The sequence below is a fragment of the Stylophora pistillata genome, chromosome 6 (genome assembly GCF_964205215.1).
Source record: "Stylophora pistillata chromosome 6, jaStyPist1.2, whole genome shotgun sequence".
Lineage (NCBI taxonomy): Eukaryota > Metazoa > Cnidaria > Anthozoa > Scleractinia > Pocilloporidae > Stylophora > Stylophora pistillata.
The window spans coordinates 10,396,456-10,418,912 of NC_142524.1; the positions used below are offsets into that span (position 1 = coordinate 10,396,456).

The window sequence follows — 22,457 nt, forward strand, 5'->3', positions numbered from 1 at the left end:
AATCACTCTATGCGCACAAGGCAATTGATTGAGATATGCATGACCACTGCAATCGATTGATACCGAATTCATTGTTTTGATGTAATATTTCCGATTCTTGCTTCCTCTCTTTTGTATGTAAGCCCACAGTACTGAAGTAGGTCATCAGTATTTAAAAGTCGGTTTCCCTTGTCGAGATATTTGCAGTCTTAAGCTGTCAGACCAATTATGTAAGCCGCAAATCCGGTGCAACGAGAGGAAGCGGGCATCTCGGTACGTGCGCGCTTTGAAAGAGCCTCAGTCAGAAATTTCATTGGATCTTTGGAAATGATTACGATTATCGACTCTGTTAGCTGTGGTTTGGAATGATATGTGATTACTGCAGGATATCATGCCCATATCTGAGTATGAAAACAATTTAACCGCCACAAAATGGAAGGGAATGTTTGTACCTGCGCTTAGAAAGGTAAGCAGTTGTGGCGAGAAATCGACCCGTCATTACGCTTTCGGGGGATAAGGGTGACATTCCGATCGATTGTTCTCCTCAACCTGTATGTAGATGTGATCTTCGATCTCTGAACAGCAAGGGTCGTATTCAAGGGATGCGGTTTTTCAGCTTAGAACCTTACTATACGTAATCGTTAATTGCTTAGCGAATTTTGTAGGTTGAGGATAAGGAGGCGTGATTAAACTTGGTTTATAACTCACTGGGCCTTTCAAATTCGCTTTTAGGTGCAATCGCAGGTTCACCCTGCGTTGAAAGTACACGACGAAGCGCTGGAATACATCGAATCTTTGATCGTTCAGCTCATGAATCATCTGTGCGCCTGCCAGCCACGTTCAGTCGCCGATGTCGAGGAACGAGTTATGAGCTCATTCCCTCATCCGATCGAGAAATGGGCAATCGCAGATGCGCAAGCTGCGGTCGAAAGGGGAAAGAAGAAAAATCCAGTGGTTTTACCGGCGGACAAAGTGCACGCTCTAATCAAGGTGATGTTGAGTTCGTGCTAGTGGCACAATTTGTTTTCCTTGTTAAAAATCGAAGCAGCTGTCATGTTGGTATATCCACTTCGTTTATTGAATTAATCAACAGCATAATTAGGACGCGCATTGAAGAACTTCCTATTTTTCTTTCACTTTGGATTGTGTACAAGTATCGAGTAGTTTATTGTTTCTTTGAAATATATTTTGCGCCAGCGGTAGTGCAAGAATTACTTTCAAGATGTCCGACTGATTTTTATGTTAATCTGAGATAAACATGTCGTTAGATCTTAATAAATTAACCCTCAGCTGTCCGTCGAATTGTTTGATCGTGTTCCACTATTCTTGTGGGAAATATAAACTAACACTACACCTACTTCCTCTTCCGCAATCGGGTTAAAAAGGTTTTAGATGTACTTTAACTTTTCCCAATGTACAAAACACCCCATCGAGTAATTCTTCGCAAATCAAATTGAAAATGACTCTGAGGTTCACTCTTTAATTGTCTCAAATCTTTCCTTATTCTTGTGTCTTAATTTTTTTTTGTCGCCTATTGCCTACGTGAAACTCATTAGAGATTCTAGCCAAAATATTGTTGGGGTTTGAGTTGCTTTAAAAGGATTTTATTAGAATTTTAGGTTTGGAAAATGGGGTTTTTTGTAGAAGGAACTTTAAAGTAGGCACTGTACAGTGAATGGAAGAAGATTACATCTACAGCTGGTTTGCTGTTACCTCAACTCATCACTTGCAGCATTGTTCTTTTACCCTTTAAACCACATGGTGCTAAAAAAAATTATACGAAGGCATCACAGAAAAGGACCCCAGACTTCCAGCTGTCATCCACATCTCAAAACATCTGTACTGAAGCTCCCTGACAAAGCAAATAATGTTTTTGTTGTGGTCTGCAGGATATTCTAGGATTCAAGGTGGAATCCCAAGTCAGCCTTTACATTGTGGCTGTTATGGAGTACATATCAGCTGATATTTTAAAGGTAAATGAATTAAAAATAGGTAACGCTGATCTAGGGATGGTTACCGTATAGTTTTTAAAATTTTCCTACTGATCTATAAAGCTTTCAATGGAATAGCACCTTCCTACATCAGTGAATTACTAAAGTACCACACCTCTGAATGGAAATTAAGATCGTCCTCTTAACACCTTCTGGCGACCCCGAAAGCTAGACTGAAAACATATGAACAGAGAACGTTTGCTGTGGCGGCACCGAGACTATGGAACTCGATCCCACTTGAACTAAGATCCAGTAATTCGATAGACATTTTTAAATGACATTTAAAAACATATCTTTTTGAACAAGCTTTATAACTCTTTTAATTTTTAGATGATTTTTAACTTATTGATGTAAAGCGCTGTGGACAAATAGTGGATTGTGTGCTATATAAATATTTTATTGTTATTATTATTATTATTATTATTATTATTATTATTATAAAAAAGATGTTATCTCACAAGTGGCATATCAAAGGCATATGAATTATACCCAAAATATACACGACAAATTAGAGGAAGAATGAAATGTTTGATGCAAGAAATGCTCAAAGCTCTCTTTCCCAATCAATTTTATATAAAATACTGTATGTGCATTACAAAGCCAGTGCAGGTTGTGGAAAGTCACAGTCAGTAGCTGAAAATGATATTTCCTCGACTATCAAACCAAGAAATGTCTTGAGGTTATGAAAGGTTTCAAGGCTGTGCTCTAAGGAAAATTGAATGGAGCTGAGTGCTCTGAAACTGTGAAATCCAGGGTGCTCAGTATATGCTTGGTACAAAAAAACTAAAATTCCTGAGTCGCCCAAGAGCAAACATAAGGCACCAGGGGGCCACCGGGCGCTGCTAGACCACAGCCTTGGGTTTACCATAAGCATACTCAGGCTTACAAAACAAAGTGATAACTAATCTGATTGGAAATAAACCAGGATATATTGGCAGATAAAACAGATTTTTCCCACAGGATAGGCCTGTTAAGCTCTATTTTGAGAAAATTCACTGACTAAAAAGTTTTCAGCTGAAGGTTCTTGGAGGAGGTTGTTTTATCATGGTTTGTTATTTTTTTGATCTTTCATTCTTATTTTAGCTTGCTGGTAATTATGTGAAGAATATCAGGCATGTTGAAATTACTTGCCAAGACATTAAAGTTGCTCTATTTGCTGACAAGGTCAGTTGTACCTTTTTTGTTCACTACTGTAAGGGCTGAGAGGATAAGCTTTTGAGCCATGAATATGGCTGTGTTGAATTTGGTTGATATTTTGTGTAGGTATTAAGTAAGCACTGTACTCTGGCAGTAAAAGGAAATAAGTCCTTAATCACAAGAAGTTGTTGTTATAGTCAAGGCATTACGCCTATCATGAAGTGGCTTTGTTACCCTTTGACTCCCATGATCTGATTGTGAATTCTCCCCTCTAGTTATTACACATTTCCTTGTAAACCAGTTGTGAGAATTTGGTGTTCAATCAAGGGAACAACTTCTACCTGATAGATTTGAGTATTCTCACTACCTCTTAACTGGATAATGTATGGATATTATAGGGAGAAGTTACATGTTAATCACTTCTTGGACTTAAAAGGTTAACTAGTTACCATGTTAAGTGAGTTTTATTTTTGGCAGGTCTCTTTAAGTGTCATAAGATGATCTATTAATGCGGCAGTTTCATGTACATGAGAGGGGTGTAATTCAACTTGTGTATTCAGTAACCTGATGTATTTGACATTTATCGATAGGTATTGATGGACATGTTTCATCCTGATGATGTGGAGACATCAGTGGAAGCAGAGGTTAGTTAAAAGAAACAGCACTTGGCAGCCTTTACTCTGTTCCTTTTCAAATTCAACTCTCTTAGTAAAAGTGGGGTGATCATATATATCAAACAGCATTAGTAAGCTAGAACTCAATTAATCAACATGTCAGTCCATCAACTGTAAGGCAGTCAGCCAACTAGCCAGTAATTAGGCAATGAATCAGTGAGTGGGTAAGTTTGTCAGTCAGTAAGGCAGACAGAGAGTCAGGAAGTCAGAAAGTCAAACAGTTAGACTGTCAGACAGTCACAGTCAGGCAGTCACAGTCAGGCAGTCACAGTCAGGCAGTCAATCAGACAGCCAATCAGACAGCCAGTCAGTCAGCCAATCAGACAGCCAGTCAGTCAGCCAATCAGACAGCCAGTTAGTCAGCCAATCAGACAGTCAGTCAGTCACTCAGACAGTCAGTGAGTCAATCAGTCAGTGAGTCAATGTGAATGTCAGTTTTTCAGTCATCCAGTCAGATAACCAATCAGCCAATCAACCATTTAATGGGCCAGTGAGTCAGTTAGGTGGTCTTTGTGTTTGTCAGTCAATCAGTGAGTTATCCAGCGGTTAAGGTCATACAGTCAGTCAGCTAATCAGTGCTAACAATTCTCATAGTGAGAGCTTTTGTGTACATTGTTTTTATAATTAAAGTTGTTATCATTTCATATGACAGACATTGAGCAGTCAGCCAGCTCTGACCTATGATGAAGTTGTACGTGAAATGATGCTTGCAGAGGCTCAATACATCAGAGATCTGAATATGATTATTAAGGTAAACTTCATAGTATTTTCTTTCCATGCGTCATGTGTTACAACGACATGATTTTGCCAGTCTTAAGAAATGTGACTCAGCCCAGACCTCCAGAATACATGCTCCTACCCTACCCAGCTACAAGTGGGAATTGTTCTTTGTTGAGTTTGGCTCCTTTGCTATGCTCCTTATAAAGCTAAATCTAATATGTAGAGTTCTCTAGTAGCACCAGGAGGCAGTGTTTTCACTTGCTTCACGATTCTGAAGTATTTGCCACTTTTTTAAGAACCAAAAGGTGATATGCCCATTTGATCTATGATGAATTTTAACCTTTGTTTTATTTCTGTATATACTTGAAAACATTGGACAAAACTAGAAAAAAAATAGGTGTAAGCAAGAAGAGTAGAGGCCAGGGGAATAGATCAGTATACCCGAGGGAACTCCCTTGTTTTCCACTGGCATCTAATTTCTCCTTGTAATATCACCCTTGAATCAAACAGTAAGGTCACGAGAATAATGAGGTAATCATCACCAACTTAGGAAGGTAATGATCACCAACTTAGGAAGCTCTTGATTGTTAAGCAAATTCTCCTTGTCAGCACCTCAGGAAATGTATAGAGAACAGTATGGAGAATATGCATACAGATTTTAGTGTGTAAAGGGTTAATTAACCCTACTGGGCTGGAGAGAGAGGGCAGGCCCTTCAGAAAGCAACTGGCTAAGATAAACCATATTTGGCTGAGATATCACTTTAGGTGATGATAAATTATTTTTGAAGGAAGTTACTTCATTCATGGTCCTTTTGTTGCCGTTCTTTCTGTCAAGATCTATTCTTTGTGTCATACTTTAAGCCTGATATGGTAGTAACAAACTATTTAATGACTGTACTTGCAGAAAAACTTATGCAAGTTATTTTAAAAGTGATGTTATTATATAAATTTTTTGTCCCTCAAAGGTCTTCAGAGCTCCTTTTATTGAAGCCAAGGATCTTTTTCTGCATGAGGTACTTTTCTTCCTTTTGTTTGCCATAGATGCTACAGCTTTTCACACATTAAAATCATTAATATTTGTTGATCATATTTATTTCTTTGAGGTAGACCCAAAAAGGGATTATGAGATATTGTGAGTGGGGTATTTTAACTTGTTGTGAATGGATCTTTCTTGCAGGATATCAGCCGGATTTTCAGCAATATCACAGACATCTATGATTTCTCTGTGACATTTCTGGGTTTGCTGGAGGCAGCAATTGAAGTTGCCGATGAAGGCAAACCCCCAGCGATTGGTGAATGCTTTGAAGAAATGGCGGAGGTATTACAGTACATAATTAAATTGTGGTTTTCACACATTTAATTTGGATGAAGTGTTAATGACAAAAAAAAAAAAAGATCAAAGTCAAAGTTTTCCAGATTTTTGTCATCTGACAATTGCTAGCTTTTAAAGAGGTTTTAAAATTCCATGTTTGTAGGGCTTCACCTTAAATTGGATCTATTTGGTTCACTGGTCCTTTGGATTTGAAAGTTTTTGTATTTCCTTGAATAAGGGCCTATGCTCTAAAAGGTGGCCTTCCCCAATTAATTTCCCCCCCAGATCATGATATCAAACAAGCCCCCTCTCGTATATGAGAACGATCCTTCGCAGTAAAGCACTATTTGAGCAATAGTGAAATTCAGACCTGAAAAAAATTTCAGGCCTGTACGGGACTCGAACCACTGACCTCTGCGATACTAGTGCAGCGCTCTACCAATTGAGCTAACAAGCCAACTGGGAGCAGGCCATCAAATTAATTCTATATAAACCCGTAGATGATAAATCAAACAACAACAAACATATGAAACATATGTGTGAACTGCGGTTATGAGACGTATATGAGAACGATCCTTCGCAGTAAAGCACTATTTGAGCAATAGTGAAATTCAGACCTGAAAAAAATTTCAGGCCTGTACGGGACTCGAACCACTGACCTCTGCGATACTAGTGCAGCGCTCTACCAATTGAGCTAACAAGCCAACTGGGAGCAGGCCATCAAATTAATTCGATATAAACCCGTAGATGATAAATCAAACAACAACAAACATATGAAACATATGTGTGAACTGCGGTTATGAGACGTATATGAGAACGATCCTTCGCAGTAAAGCACTATTTGAGCAATAGTGAAATTCAGACCTGAAAAAAATTTCAGGCCTGTACGGGACTCGAACCACTGACCTCTCGTTAAGCCATCTCGTTAAGCCCCCTCTCGTTAAGTGCCCCCCTCCTCCCTCACTTTCTTTAAAACAAGTAGTAGGGATACAAGGAAAACCTGTATCTATTGCTGCTATATTATTTAACAAATGGTGAACGGCATAGCGTGTACTATGGAGTTATGGATGCATGCGGGAGGTTGCTAAGCACGAAAGAAGTGTAGGAGTCACACAAGGTGATAGCCAAGTGCAACTCTAGCTTCTCGAATGGTTAGCAAACCTCCCAAGTGCATCCATAACTCAATGATGCACGCTATGGCATTCACCATTTGTTTTATAACATAACATTGATACATTGGAAGAACAGAAGTCCTTTTATTGAGCTACATCACAAAAAAATATCCGTGTAGTCTTACATGACAAGAGAAAACAAGTGCGCAAAAATTAATTCATAACAACCAACTGCACACCGGCAACTCGATAAAGATTAATCATGCTTCCTGAAATACCAACCAAAATCCTCTTTATAAGCTCTGTATCCAACAACCAGTGAAAGAGTTCAGCAGAACTATGAACAAACTGTGGTGTTTACCATTTGTTTTATTAACATAACATTGAAACATTGTAACAAGAGTTCCTCTTTATTTAACAAATCTTACGTGATCAGAAAAAACAAGGGCACGCAGAAAAATAGTCTTAGCATTTGCTCACGTCTGCAGCATACACCCATGGGCAAGTAGTAGCTGAATTAACCAATCAGAGCGTGTACGTTGCTTTAGTTATATTATAAAACTTTTTAAGCTTGAACTACAGCAAAATCAGTACAGTTTAATAGTTTGTAAATGAACTTCCCCTTGGGTTAAGTGCCCCTCTTCTGATGAGTACCCCTCCTTTTAGCCGAAATAAAAAAAAAAAGGCCTGGGCATTTGTTCACAGAAATAAAGTAATTAGTCAATCATTTGCCTCTCCATGACTTGATCTACTCTAGAATGTAGAGTTTGAAGTTTACTACACTTATGCCAGTGAGCAGACTGCTTCAGCAAGCAAACAGTACAGACATCTTGGCATAGGTGGAAAACTGTCAGAGTTGTTGTTAAGAACTCCAGTAGATGAATACTTCAAGGTATGATTGTTTATTAGTAAAATATTCTGGTCACATAACTTTCCCCTAAGTTTGCCTTGTTTATTTTGAATCGTTGCTCCTCCCCCCCCCCCCCTTTAAAAAAAGAGTCACAATTTTGCAGAAGAATTGCCATCAATTTTTATTTGGAGGATGGAGGTCTTAAATACTATAGCTTTGCTAGGGGGTAGTGGATAACTTTCTCTGCAAACAGGCTAAATTAACATTGAAATTAAGATGTAACACAGAGTTATGCAATCTCTCACTTAGTTCAGTTTCAGGGACAATAATTATGAATTTTTTTTTTCCAGGCAAAAGGCCCAGGTTTCAAGGAAGCTGTGCAATATTGCCTTCCCAAGATGCTTATGATGCCTGTCCATCATTGCTTGCACTACTTTGACCTCATTAAGGTAACAGCAAGTGATTTTTGTTACAGAGCACGACAAACAGAATGAGCCTATTAGGCACAAAATAATCTTAAATGAATGCTTAGGACCAAAACAAGCAAAGGCAACAGAGAATTTAGATGAAAACCATGATTGGTTTGGTCAGTTTGGTGTTAGAGATTGGGTAACAGTAATTAGGCTGTAAATCCATCTTGTGACCATAAGCTCTTCCCTACATAAGAATCAAGTGGTTAAGCCGTAGAAATTTTTATTTTTTTCAGTTGCTGCTCAGGACATCTCCCGATGAAGATGATAGTGAGAGCTTGGAGCAGGTATGATTTAAACACAAAGAATTATGCAGTATTTTGCAATAACTTGAAGTAAAAACACTCTATTGTTTTCTAAGTGGGTAATCCATATCAGAAAGTAAATATTTTGAAAATGTTTTTAGGAATTGAACAGTGTCTTTGTAGGTTTCTTCACTTTTGCTCTATGGATACCTAGCAGTTTCACTGCGAGCCAAAATGTTTTTGTTTTGTTTTTTTCCATTCTGTTCTTGTGTTTCGACCAATTCTATTGTTTTAACTTGTAATAAGAGTGTAGAAAGGGCCATTTCCAAATTACTTCTGGCCTCTATTTCAAAACAAGGCCTCGTGTTCAACCTTTCCCTTGTTCAGATGTGAATGAAAATGTATTATCATATGAAAGGATGAGCACCAGGACTCGCCTTCAGAAAGAGGCTAAAGGCAATTTGGAAATGGGCTATTAGCTAAGAAGCATTTATTTATTGACAGGCTCAGAGTGCTCTGGGACCCCTTCAGGCAAAGATGGAGAGAATTGTCCAGTCGTCTGGAAATATCACAAAGAGAAGAGAGTAAGTCGGGAATAAGCACAAAAGGGTTTGAGGAGGGTTGGAATTTTTCTCTTTGATTTATTTTTAAAATTATCAAGATAACAAAATTTTGGCAAAATACAACCTTTTTACTTTTTGGTAGGGACCAGTTCACAAAAGCACAGAAGAGGAAATCAGGAGCTTTCCGATCAGCAGCTGTAATCATGAATGAATTACAGAGGAATATTGAAGGATGGGAGGTTGGTGCATAGTTTGTTGTCATAGAGATGATAAAGATATCACATGCAGTCACTTGTATTTACTGAACTCATCTTTATAACATCAGGCCCATGGAGAAATATACTGAGGCGTTAGAACTGTAAAGCAGAATCAGAAATGTGATTCTTAACAGTCACAGAATCACTTGTTGTGTTTCTATCCATTGTAATACTCAATTAAATGGCTTCAAATCAACATCAACAACATCAGGCACAAGGAGGAATGTACTCAGGGGTTAAAACTATGAAGCAGAATCTAAGAGTGATTCTTGACAGTCGCAGAGCCACTTTTCATATTCTTGTCCATTATAGTAATCAATTGAATGGCTTTAATTGAACTCCATTAGCACCCTGCCCATAGTTGCCACCAGTTAAAATGTGGTTTGATCAGTAAGTAGTTATTTTGATCAATCAACCAAAGCGTACAAAATAAATAACTTTTTTCCCCAACTCTTCAGTGAAGAGAAAATGTTAGACATGAAAGATGCTTTCATCGTGCTTTCCGTGGAACATTCCTATTCGTTCAGAACACTGCTTCAGCATGGCTTGTTTGGTTCTTAAGTGGTTTTGTTTATCATTACAGGGAAGAGACATTTCACAATCCTGTACAGAAGTAATGAAAGGTAAGGTCAGTCGTATTTAATAGGTCCTCAGCAAAGGAGGGGAACCATAGACTTGAATAAAAGAAATTATAATTTTTTCGTATCTTCTGACTGTTTTATTGAATCACTTTCTTCTCATACAGAGGGAACTCTTGGGAAAATTCATCCAAACAAAAGGGACACCGAAAGATATTGTTTTCTTCTGGATGGTCTTCTTATATGTTGCAAACAGGTATTTGCTGACTAACCTTCTTTTTCACAAAGTAAGCTATTGCCTGAAGGAAAACGTTCCTTAAAAATGATGTAATTTCAATATATCAACAAAGTTGAAATGGTAAATTGGCCACCGTTACGATTATAAAAGCTGACGTTTCGAGCGTTAGCCCTTCGTTGGAGCGACTAGAAAAATTGTGGGTTGTGTGTGCTTTTAAAGGCAGAAAATGGAGCTACGTGATTAGTGGGAACATGGCAACGAGAAAAACGCGAATAAATTAGTGGAATGAAAAGCGTTCGTTGATACCTGTACAACCTTTTATTTATGTGTCAAATCTAAAATAGCAGTTATACAACCACTAACTGGGGACACTGTGGGATTTAGACTGCCGGTTTGAAAGATGAGCTTTGGTTCAAGAGTTTTACGGCTTTCCGTGCTACCTAAAAGGAAGGAAAGACCGCAGATTGCCATATGTTGCTTAGAATGATTAGGTAAATTACAATGTCTAGCGACTGGTTTCGATGTGTCCTTGTCATTCCTTTCCACGTCTCGAAGGTGTTCTCGAAATCGGTCACCTAGTCTTCTGCCTGTTTCGCCGATGTAAATCTTTTTGCAATAAGTGCAAGTTATGCAATCTAAATCGGCAATCTAACCGGCAGTCTAAATCCCACAGGTATCAATGGACGCTTTTCATTCCACTAATTTATACGTGTTTTTCCCGTTGCCATGTTCCCACCAATCACGTAGCTCCATTTTCTGCCTTTAAAAGCACACACAAGCCACAATTCCTCTATTCGGTCCGACGAAGGGCTAACGCTCGAAACGTCAGCTTTTATAATCGTAACGGTGGCCAATTTACCATTTTAACTTTGTTGATATATTGAAATTATTTCGTTACCCCAAACAGTTTCTTTAGAAACTATCAGCTTTTACTTAATGATGGACAGATGAAATGAATGACTGACTCACTGTAAGCTGTAACGTGCGTTAGAAATCTTTGTAAATTTCTTTGCGTCCTCTGCAGAACACCAACATGAAATGAGCAAACTTTGCGTTGTCTGGAGAACGTGAACGACGACAGATAGTTTTTAAGTTTCTATTTCTAATTTAACGCTGTGTTCCACAATCAGTTTCGAGATAGTTTTGATAATGAGAAACAAACGAAATGACTTTAGAGTATCGCGAGATTCGTAGGTAAAATATAAGTTCATTTTTAACCGACGTTGTCCACGGCGATGCTGTCTTCGTTTCTTAAACTCTCTATTTGCCGGTTTATCAGTACCAGACTCCTTGGAGGTCTCTGACCGGCTGGCGTTGCATGCTGGAGGCCTTATATCCTCAAAGACACTCTTGTGTCCAAGCGTTAATAATGAGGCCCACTCACAGGCTAACGTAAGTCAAATTTATGGACACTTATTAATTCATAGATCAAATATTATTAATAATAATTAAAGATCTTGTTGGTTTTTGCAGAATACAAGACATGCACTGACAGGTCCGTCGCCAGAGTACCGACTGAAAGAAAAGTATTACATAAGAAAGATTGAAATCAACAATCTCGATGATACAGAAGGTAACTAGGGTGTCATCATGTAATATCTTTGAAGGACAAAGTGGGGTGTGCAATTATCTGATGAACATTGGACCAAACTGGTTTCATTCCTTATTTTCGAACGGCCGTGTTTGAGTTAGAGTCAGAGTTGACCGTGGGGGAAAGGGGCAGGGAAAGGGGCAGGGAAAGGTGTAAAGAAGTCATTTCTATTGCCTCACCCCCTTCCTTTTGACTGTCGCTCACCCCTTTGGCACAAATTTTTTTCTCTGCCCAGCCTTCCGCTGCAGTAGAAATTATAAAGCGCAGCTACAATCTTCGCTAAGAAAATACTAAGCACTAACTCGCCAAAATTACATCTGCTTTGCAGGCTATGTAAGGGATTTCTCACTTCACCTAGGTGTTTTGGAATAAAAGTTTCATGGACTGAAGTTTTCTGCCAAATATCCTCGAAATTCAAAATGACTTGAAATAATCCTTAATTATAAAATTAGTTGTAGAGACTTGTAATTTAGTATGTTGTGTCGTATACTAGCAAACTCTTTCATAAATTGATTTCCCTCTTTGAACCAGATGTGAAGAATGCATTTGAGATTGTCGACAGAGACCAACCCAAAGCCGTCTTCACTTGCAAGACAGAGGAAGATAAAAATGAATGGATGTCAGTACTAATGACAATCTACATGAGAAGGTAAATGTGTGACTTTTAAAACACGATTTGCACGAGAGACGCAGTGACCTAACGGTCGGCGCACTGGACTCTTGGTCAAGAGGTCTGGGCCCGAAACCCCGGCTGAGGCATTGTGTTGTGTTCTTGGGGAAGATACTTCAGCCTCACAGTGCCTCTGGGGTGGTGGGGTGGGGGTGGTAGGGGGTAGACTGTGAGGGAGTGGCGTCACATACATCGCTTCATGCTACAAAACTGGGTTAAGCTCTGGGTGAATGGGCCATTTGGCTCGAGTGACGAATAAATGAAGGTCCCGTCTCCTGCAGAGTTGGGGTAGGAGACGTTAATTTCCCACACACGAGATTACTGTGTGATGGATGTCCTCCCCTGGGGTGGGATGGGTGGGAAGGTAAGATCGATGGACTGAAGCGGCTGCCAGAGGCGCCTGTTACGCTGACATCTGTTCTTAACCTTAAAAAAACTGCACCCGTAATTCAGCCTCTGGGCTGCAAGTGGTCAGATATAAACTCTATTACATATTACATATTGATACGAGTGCACCTTTTACCTTTATTAATGACTGGTTTTTCTGTCTCTCCCCAGTACTTTGGACCGGATGTTGGACCATCTTCTGTTGGAAGAAGAGAAAGCGATTCCTCTTAGAATGCCGAGTCCTGATGAATACTGGTTAGGTTCTTTCACGAAATGCCATCGTTTGCATCTTACTGCTTATGGTTGGAAAAATCATTTGTGGAGTTTTTGGATATTAGAATTGAGTTTTTTAAAATTTTGAGAGTTTCGTTTCTCTTTTAGTTTTGCTGTCGAAGACGCCGAAGACAACATCGTGTTCGAGGATGGACAAGGGGTATGGATGAAAAAATTGTTAACTGCTACACTCGCTCTTGCCTTCTGTATTTAAATTTTGTCAGCAGCCAAACTGGCTTCAAACCAGCACAGAAAACATAAGTATAGTGTTGCTCTGTAGCTTTCGTTTGAATGGTTTTCCACCAGGGTTTTATCCATATACAGTGGAACCCCGCGGTCTTACGACCACCTTGGTAATACAGTCACCTCGTTATTACGGCCTGTTTTTTTCTTTTTTTTTTTTTCTTCTCAACCCGGCAAAACGGCCATAACTTTTCCTATGAAAAACTTTCTTTGAATGCGATCGCTCTTAACAAGACTAACGGCCAAATTTTAAAATCCCAAACAGTAGATTCCTTAATAATATCACCCCGTTATTGCGACCTTCAGCCCCTGCATTTAGAAAACCAAAACGCCTGTGACGGGTCCAATTTCATTGATCTCTATCATTTACTAATAGAACAGCCGATTAAGTAAGTAACTAGGCAAGGAACTCTCCTCCCCGTTTCCATCACAAACATGACAAAGGAAAGAAATCTTTACGCTAACATCCGCCTAGACAAATTAAGAAGCGATAATAAAATTTTACCTCGCCTTGGTAACACGGCCACCCCGTTAGTTCGGCCAAGTTGTATTAGCCCATTGGTGACCTTATTAACGGGGTTCCACTCTATTTAAGATTCAGAGCTTCTCCTTCAGTTTGATAAACAGTACCACACAACGAAAGCGTTTAGTAGTTAGCACTTGACCGGTCACACCCAAGGGGTTCCTTATATAGAATGTTATCTAAAACCACCCGGAACAGCTTAGAACATAGAATTACAGTGAAAAAACTGCTCTGTAGCTTTCACTGGAAAGTTCTTAATAGGATTTCAAGATTTTAGTATTGGAGTATTTTAAAAAGTTTTTCTTTCAGTCTTCATAACATCCTTTTTAGTTTGTGGTCTAAACGGCTGATCGTTTGTTTTCACAGAGCTCGAGTAATGCTCCGGTCATCAAAGGTGGAACATTGATAAAGTTGATTGAAAGGTTGACTCATCACAAGTATGCGGGTTAGTTTCATCCTCGCGGTTTTATCAGTTTTGACACTGAATATAAATTGGTGGGAAGAATTTGATCATGAAGGCTTAGTACAAGTTCGTATGTGTTGAAATAGAGCTCTCTTGGATTGCAGTGGTTTTGCTTTTCTTCGAAACGTGATTGGCTCAAAAGAAAAAAAAAAGCTTGCGTCACCCTCAACCAATCAGATGCAAGACTTAAACCAATGGCAAACGTGTCTCTCGCATTTTCCCGCGCTTCAGTTATTTTTCTTCGCATTTGAGCCCTCATTGGCCCGTTGAGAAGTGTTGCTATGTTCTTACAGGCAATTGTGATCAACCTGGTTTTGGTTTTTGACTAGTTAGTACGAAAACGTTCCTTGAAAAGCCATGTGAACACTTTAGCTACAACAAGAACGAAAAATATTAAAGGGAAGAGTAAGTTTATGATAGCATCGCTTGTTAATGCTTACTTTTGCTAACCTTCTCTTTTGTTTTATTTTGCTGCAGATCCAACCTTCGTGAGAACTTTCCTGACAACTTACAGATCATTCTGCAAATCAACAGAGCTCTTAGATTATTTAATTCAGAGATATCCTTTTATATAAATCACGTTACACTTTGTGTAACATCCAAGTGATAAATGTTTACAGATTCATTCAACGTGTTTTTATGGCATCCAAAAGATTCTTCTTTGCCTCTGTGAAGTTGATCGCTTTGATTTAAAGATGCATGTTTTAGTTAAAATGCCAGCGTTTCAAACAAAATTAACAGTGGTGTAAAACAGTTATGAAGCTTTAACAATGTCTCACGTTTGAAATACCTGAGCCTCCCCCTAGCGAACTAGATGAATTAGCCATGGCCAGGGGGGAGCCCGTTGTGCGTGAAGACCTCAAGAGATTCAGGAAGGAATATGCCCAACCTGTGCAACTGAGGTAAGTGTTTGAACGAAGAGAACAGCTTTTAGGTATTCTCCGTCGCGCCGTTTTTTGGGATATCTCGCGAGGAAACGTTGCGTGACATTCAAAAGAACGGCAGCTCTTTTGTGAATCTTTTTATCTCATTGTAATTTGAGATAATTTTTTTTTATCTGATCAGAGTGTTAAATGTTATTCGTCATTGGGTGGACAACCACTGCTATGATTTTGAACGCGATTCGCAGCTGTTGACGAAACTCAACGATTTCCTGGAGACAGTCAAAGGCAAGGCCATGAGACGTTGGGTGGAGTCGATAAAAAAAGTTATCGCCAGGAAGGTAGCAATATTTTTTTGATTAATTGTAAATGTGGGCTCGATTGCCAACTCTTTCTTTTTCATTCAATAAATGTAAATGATCATTTTTTTTTCCTTTTCAGACGAATTCCGACAATGATATTGCTCCAGAAATTACATTTGAGAAAGAACCACCTCCGATAGAATGGCATATAGCAGCTTGTAACGATATCGAAAGATTCGACCTCCTCACCGTACGTTATATTTCTGGATATTTTTTCGGTGTCGTTAATAATGACCTATGATGTTTCTAACGTTTTTACTCAAATACAAATCACGTGTCAAAATTAACGTGGGATTGTCTTAGGTTTCCATCTCTACGCGCTGCTATTGGCTAAATCAAAATTTTGCCCGCCTTCGTAGCCAATCAGACACATAACTAGAACTTATCACGATTTGATCACGTGCAATTTCCCGCGCTTGAAGGCTTTCATTTCATTATCTGAATTCCATAGTCTCCATATGATCTCTCCGATTACTCTGAATAGCCGTTGGTTTTCAGTTTTACGACAGTTAGCCAAATAGTTCTGAAAGCAGTTGATTTTATCAGTTTTTTTTTTCTTTCCTCTTTTCAAGTCCTTTCCCATTGTCAACTGTAACTATTGTTTTGACTAAAGTAGCGTCTAGCAGTTCTAAAATACTGACGTAAAGGTTTATTGATGCTGCAAACACGATGCGCATTTAAAGGTAATGTTTAATTCCTTGATAATTTTCCTTCAGCTGCATCCAATTGAGATTGCTCGGCAGTTAACCATCATCGAGTCAGAACTGTACAGGTAAATACAACAAACTTCCTTTATTTTTGGGATGATTTGATTTTAGCTTCTCCCGCATAACTATCAGTTGTCCATTTTGCATTATAACATAACCAAAGTAAAGAGCGCGCTCTGATTGGTCAATTTAGGGTCCACCATTTGCCCGTGGGTGCACGCTGCTGACGTGAGCAAATGTAAAGACTATTTTTCCGCGCGCGTTTGTTTTTTCTGGTCACGTAAAATATGTTAAATGAAAGGGAACTCTTTAGCTACAATGTATCAATGTTATGTTATAAAACAAGTGGTAAACACCACAGCGTACATTATTGAGTTATGGATGCACTTGGGAGGTTTGCTAAGCACTCAAGAAGCTAGAGTCGCTCTCGGCTATCGCCTCGAGCGACTCTTACGCTTCTTTCGTGCTTAGCAACCTCCCGCGTGCATACATAACTCAATAGTGTACGCTGTGGTGTTTACCATTTGTTAATTCTCGTCATTTTTCAGTTAAATGTATAGATTTTTTTTTTTCAGAGCTGTCCGCCCTTCAGAACTCGTAGGAAGTGTGTGGACGAAGGAGGACATTAAATATCTCACTTCACCGAATCTTCTGAAGATGATCCATCACACAAACAAGATAACTGTGTGGTTTGAGAAGAGCATGCTGGAGTTCCCGAATTTAGAAGAGAGAGTAGCAGTTTTAAACAGAGTTATTGATATTCTAACCGTGAGTATCCAAAAAAATAGTAGTACGTTCCTGTGTCAATGTCGGAGCATACGTTGACCGAGCTAAGTGCGGAAAAATAGGTCTTTTCCCGCGATTCCAGGACGCAGGGAATATATAATTTGAGTAAAATATTTTGACTAATATGCACATTGCTTCAGTTCGTGACTTTATCACTAATTTTTTTTTTAATTTTTTTCGCAGGTTTTTCAAGAATTAAACAATTTCAATGGTATTCTAGAAGTAGTTAGTGCAATTAATTCGTCTCCCATCTTCAGACTGAATCATACGTTTGCAGTAAGTTTCTAACTCATTTTAACTGTTTTCTTACAAATTCGTGTTGTGACGGCAGTGGTTTCTTTCTCTTAGATACCATTCTGTTTTCACAATGCAATGGAAGGTTACAATTCGATTTGTTTGGACGTGAGGCAGGAAAACTGGGTCTCGTGTATCACGTCCATCCTCGTTTCCAGGGCCATTCTTTCTGCTCCCTCTTTCATATGCTCCTTAAAAGAGCATATGAACTTTTCTTTTACGTTTTTCTTTATCTTTCTTTTTATAAGTTCCTACCAGGAGCGTGTTTAGGTGTGGAATGGAAGTCATAAAAACAGTAGTTCAAAAAGGCGAAATATGTCTTCCAATACTTGGTGACCGCTCTTCAGTTTCTCTTAAGCTTGCGTCCAAGCTTTTAGAACAAGGGGCTACTCTATTTATACATGGTTATTTATACATGGTTATTTATACTTGGTTATTTATACATGGTTATTTATACATGGTTATTTATACATGGTTATTTATACATGGTTATTGCGCGTGAGCCACGTGTCATGCGTTAAACTGAGATGTGCCTGAATTCGAAGTCCCGGCGTTTTGCCGATTTTCAGTTCTACACAGTTCCCATTCGCTAATACCGAGCGTATTAAATCGTGTTTAACATGACGAACAAGCCCTGGTTGTTGGAAGGTTGGATAACGCTATCCAATACATAAATCTCTACTCGGTGGATAGCACTGTACTTTTCTCAACACTTATCTGCCGGGTAGCAACTTATTCGTTGGAGAGTGTTGTTCTCCTTTTGAAAAACTGGACCTAGGACTATAAATGCATCAGTAAAACAAGGTAGGTTTGCTTTTTTTTATGTTCCAATCTTGCCTTGTCTCCTCTGCAGGAACTGAGCCCAAGACGGAAGCAAATTTTGGAGGAGGCGAAAGAGCTTAGCAGCGATCATTACAAGAAGTACATCGAAAAATTACGCTCCATCAACCCGCCTTGTGTGCCTTTCTTTGGTGTGTAATGAGCATTTCTATTTTGGTCGAGCGGCCATTACTGTACAGGAAGGGGGGGTGGGGGAAATCAAGGAAGTTTTGTTTAGGAGGGTGGTCAAAGTTTGATTCAGAAACTCGGAGAATTTTATTGTTACAGGAGTCTTAAAAAAAGCCGAGAAGTATATCTAGCCAAGTAAATTGTAAATATATTGGATATATCAACTAAGTTGAAATGGTAAATTGGCCACCCACAATTCCTCTATTCGCTCCGACGAAGGGCTAACGCTCGAAACGTCAGCTTTTGTAATCTACGGTGGCCAATTTACCATTTCAACTTAGTTGATATATCCAAATTATTTCGTTACTCCCACCGACGCAGCCCCAAACAGTTTCTTTCGAAACTATCAGCCTTTATTAAATTGTAAATACTCTACATTGATTAGTAACTTATGATCCTGTCGTTGCACGAATTTTGTTGTCAGAATGAGTAGAAAAAGCCCAAGGGTCTGATTGGGAGGGGGAGCTCGGGGATCCCTCCACCCCTGCATCCGCCACTGTCGTGTAAATATTTTTAATATTTGGTTCTTTGTTGATTATAGGCATGTACTTAACAAATATTCTGAAGACTGAAGAAGGAAATCCAGATTTTCTACCCAATTATCCAAAAGGGATCATAAACTTCAGTAAAAGGTGAGATCAGAGTCTAGTTTTTGAAGCAGTTTTCCTAACAAGTAAAGAGGATATGATTAATTTATTCCCCACACCCCTCTCTTTTATTTTTTCACAACAGGAGAAAAGTAGCTGAAATCACTGGTGAAATCCAACAGTATCAAAACCAGCCCTACTGCCTCCAGAAAGAGCACTTCATTACGGTAAGAATTAACAGAGTACGTGCGCTGTTTGTGGCGGGAAATGTCACGGAAACCAACTCACTGCCATTGACAGTTTCTTGACTGATTGGCTGAGCATGTGCAGCCTTGGCAATAATTGTTTACAAGTCATTGCACTAGTTTTTCAACAATATTTTCAGTTTGCGTCTGATTTAAAAGCAGACAAGTCAAAGCTCTTAACATTAAATGTAAGACTCTCGACGAGCTTTTAGAGGAAATTTGACGTGAAGGAACAGGATAGTTCTTGCGAAAATTTTGAATTTCAGTTGCATCAGTTAACTTAAGAAGTTTTCAATTGAGTGTTGGAAAAGCAAAACTATAGTAATTACAGGGACCAATTTGAACACAGGTTTATCATTATCATCAGCCAATGAGAAGTCAAAGTGAAAACAAGCAAACTGCTTGAAGCGCGGGAAAACGCAGTTGATCGATTCGCGATTGTTTTTAGTACTGCATCTGATTGGTTGAGAGGATGGTGTGAGTTTTCTGGACCAATTACAGGGCAAAGTTTAGTGAGACTGAAGAAGTCGCGGATTGCTTTCTACACACCGTTGAGAACTACGCTATTGAATTTTTTTAAACTTTGAAACAACATTTTGTACATGAATCAGAGGTTTCGGTCGCTTGCCCCTTATTTTTTTCGCCTAACAGTTTGTAACAAGTGTAATCTTTTTATTGTAGGAATATCTAGAGACTTTAGATCCATTTGAGGGACGAAGTGACAAAGAAATGGAAGACTACCTGTACGACTTGTCTTTGGAGATCGAGCCACGAAACTGCAGACAGCTTGTCAAGCATGTAAGTGCTGATGTTCTGCATTTGACCCCTTACACCCTAACATCAGTATACTTATTCTTCATGTATTTCCTAAGGAGCTAACAAGGAGAATTTGCTTTAACAGTCAAGCGCTTGATGTGGATTCGGGTGTGACATTTTAAGGAGATGCAAGTCTCTTTATGGGGTCAAAGGGTTCATTTCTTTCTTTTCTCTTTGCGAATCTTTGAACAAAAAAAAAAAACCCCTGGTAGGCTATCATATGTTGTATAATTAACAATTATTCCACGAGTGCGCGTTGGATATGAGATGATAGATAGCCAACGAGGCGCGTAGCACCTCGTTGTCTATAATCATCTCATATCCAACAAGCGCGAGTGGAATAATTGTTTTCTTAAAAGCGTTAAATTAAATTATTAAATTTTATTAAATTTTTAGCTCCCTTTTAATTTTAAGCTGACACTACGCTTGCCATATTTGTAGATTATGGTATATTGGCTGATATACCATAATGGCTAAGCCAATAAAAAGTCCTGAATTGCATTATCCAATGATCTAGTTTTTAATAATTATCGTTCTATGAAGTTTTTCTATCTTTTTTACTGTTTCAGCCTCGCAAGACAGACATTTCCCTCAGATCGCCAGGAACAAAGCCGAGTTATCTACAATCTCGTCTGTCCATCACTTCTCAGACGTCTTTGAGAAGGAGCGCTTCTCAAGCCTCGTATATTTACTTACCAGATAGCGACATGTTTTCTTCAACGATGTCGCTCTCTCCGAGCACCCCAAGGACGCCTTTGTCAGGGATGTCCTTTCTGCCTCCCGACAGTGTCTCGGAAACAATTTCCGAATCTCCGTTACTTGAAGACACGGAACCGGACTATGTTAACATCGAGAACTTTCCAGAGCAAGAGGCTCCGCCCGATATACCTCCAAGAAAACCGTCGAATCAGACAAAACCTCGTGCGGCGTCGGTGAATGGCGACAGGCCTTTCGAACATGTGACTTCTTCTATTCGTCGGCATATGTCGGAAACTCCAAGTATCCCTCGGAAACCAACGAAGTCAGTGACAATAGAAAGGTGTCAGAACATTGCTCAAGACGACGACGACGACGACGACGACGACGACAACGACAATGATGCCCCTCCAATACCCCCTCGGGAACCAAGTAGGGGGCATCGTCGAACTCCACCTCCCATTCCCCCAAGGGTGCCTGGAGGGTGTGAACCCTCGACCGGGAATTTGGAATTAACTAATCACGAAGACACTCCTCCCCCGGCTTTGCCGCCCAAAACAAGACGTTCATGACAATTATGATGTCGTGACCGATCAACGCGTGACAGGCTTATCATTGTGTGACATGCCTTTACTAAATGACTTCTATGACATGGAGTACCGCTTGGAATTTAATTTGCTTTTCAAATTGATCTTCAAACATAGCTGCAAATGGCTTCAATTATCTCAAAAAATAGACCTGATTTCGATCAGGAATAGAATTATAAATTAGTATAAATTCGAAGAATTTTTTTCACTTTTCGAGTGCAATATGTAAACAAATACCTGAATTTGGAGCAATTGAAAACAATTCAGAATGAATAGACAACAAGCTTAAAGTGCATTCGTTTTTAATCCTTTGACTAAAAAAACGTGTCTGCTAAGGCATGGAACGAGTGCGTTCACAATGGTAGATAATAATACGTTCCAGGTGAACGTTGCATTGTGCTTGTGGTGTTTTTGCTACATGGGAGGGGTAGGAGAGTTTATTATAGGTGTAGAGGTACCTCCTTGGGCATCCTGCAATTACATTAAAGGCTTGACAAGCTTTTATTTGTGAGAATTTTATGAAAAATTTTGCTTTGTCGCTCAGTGCGATCGGAGATAAACTGTAAGTCAGATACGTCGAATTGTTTTTTTAACTGCCAGAAAATAAAGGCTTATGAATTTCTAATGGTGCGGTATGCTCTGAAGTTGATTGTGAATCATAAACAGATTGCGTGGTTGGATAGCGCTTTTCCATTGAGTTGTTTATGACCGAAACCAAAATAATTACAAAATCAATCAGAAGAGAGGAAAATACTATTAAGGGCCAATGAGAACTCAAGGTGAAAACAAACAAGTGCCTAAGGCGCGGGAAAACGCACGTGACCAAGCCCTGATTGGTTGAGTTGTTTTGGACTAATCACAGCGAAGTGTGACAAACCATAGTAATCTTGGGTTACTTTCGACTCCATCCTCGGAGACCCAGGGGCTGTGGGTCGATTTCAAGTTAGGGCACGAAGAGCCCCTGGGAACATTGTCTTTAAAGACTAGTTCCAAACGGTCGCAGTCGTTCTGCCATCTGATTGGTGCCAGAAAATCTTTGTGTTTTTCTGCCCAATCAGAGTAAAGTGTACTTTGGAGTCCTTTCGTGTGTTGTAACACGGACATATACTAATAGCTCAGATACAATGAATATATGAAGTTCGTATATTTTGAACTGCGGTATTAGATACGCATGATGCACGATCCTCGTAGTAGATAGCGCTATTTATGCAA

General features: G+C 39.3%; 1 protein-coding gene across 1 annotated transcript; it reads left to right on the plus strand.

Annotated features, from left to right (window-relative positions):
- The first annotated feature begins 32 nt into the window (after positions 1-32).
- On the plus strand, positions 33-21,870 carry LOC111341510 (son of sevenless homolog 1). The gene is made up of 32 exons (XM_088724472.1): positions 33-445; positions 712-969; positions 1,869-1,952; positions 3,054-3,134; positions 3,698-3,751; positions 4,434-4,532; positions 5,467-5,514; positions 5,679-5,819; positions 7,683-7,817; positions 8,126-8,224; positions 8,482-8,532; positions 8,995-9,074; positions 9,196-9,292; positions 9,894-9,933; positions 10,056-10,144; positions 11,600-11,699; positions 12,249-12,366; positions 12,946-13,029; positions 13,156-13,207; positions 14,180-14,258; positions 14,754-14,835; positions 15,056-15,178; positions 15,342-15,498; positions 15,599-15,709; positions 16,236-16,291; positions 16,802-16,994; positions 17,196-17,288; positions 18,160-18,277; positions 18,856-18,946; positions 19,047-19,128; positions 19,828-19,944; positions 20,532-21,870. Exons 1-32 carry the CDS (start codon positions 371-373, stop codon positions 21,228-21,230), a joined length of 3,786 nt encoding a protein of 1,261 aa, XP_088580598.1. The 5' UTR covers positions 33-370; the 3' UTR covers positions 21,231-21,870.
- The last annotated feature ends 587 nt before the right edge of the window (positions 21,871-22,457 follow it).

Bases quoted from the DNA above. Each gene is read 5' to 3' on its own strand.
- LOC111341510 (XM_088724472.1), top strand. From the start codon at position 371: ATGCCCATATCTGAGTATGAAAACAATTTAACCGCCACAAAATGGAAG. The intron at 9,293-9,893 runs GTTGGTGCATAG...TTATCATTACAG, and splicing joins GGAATATTGAAGGATGGGAG to GGAAGAGACATTTCACAATC. The intron at 18,278-18,855 runs GTGTGTAATGAG...TGTTGATTATAG, and splicing joins GCCTTGTGTGCCTTTCTTTG to GCATGTACTTAACAAATATT.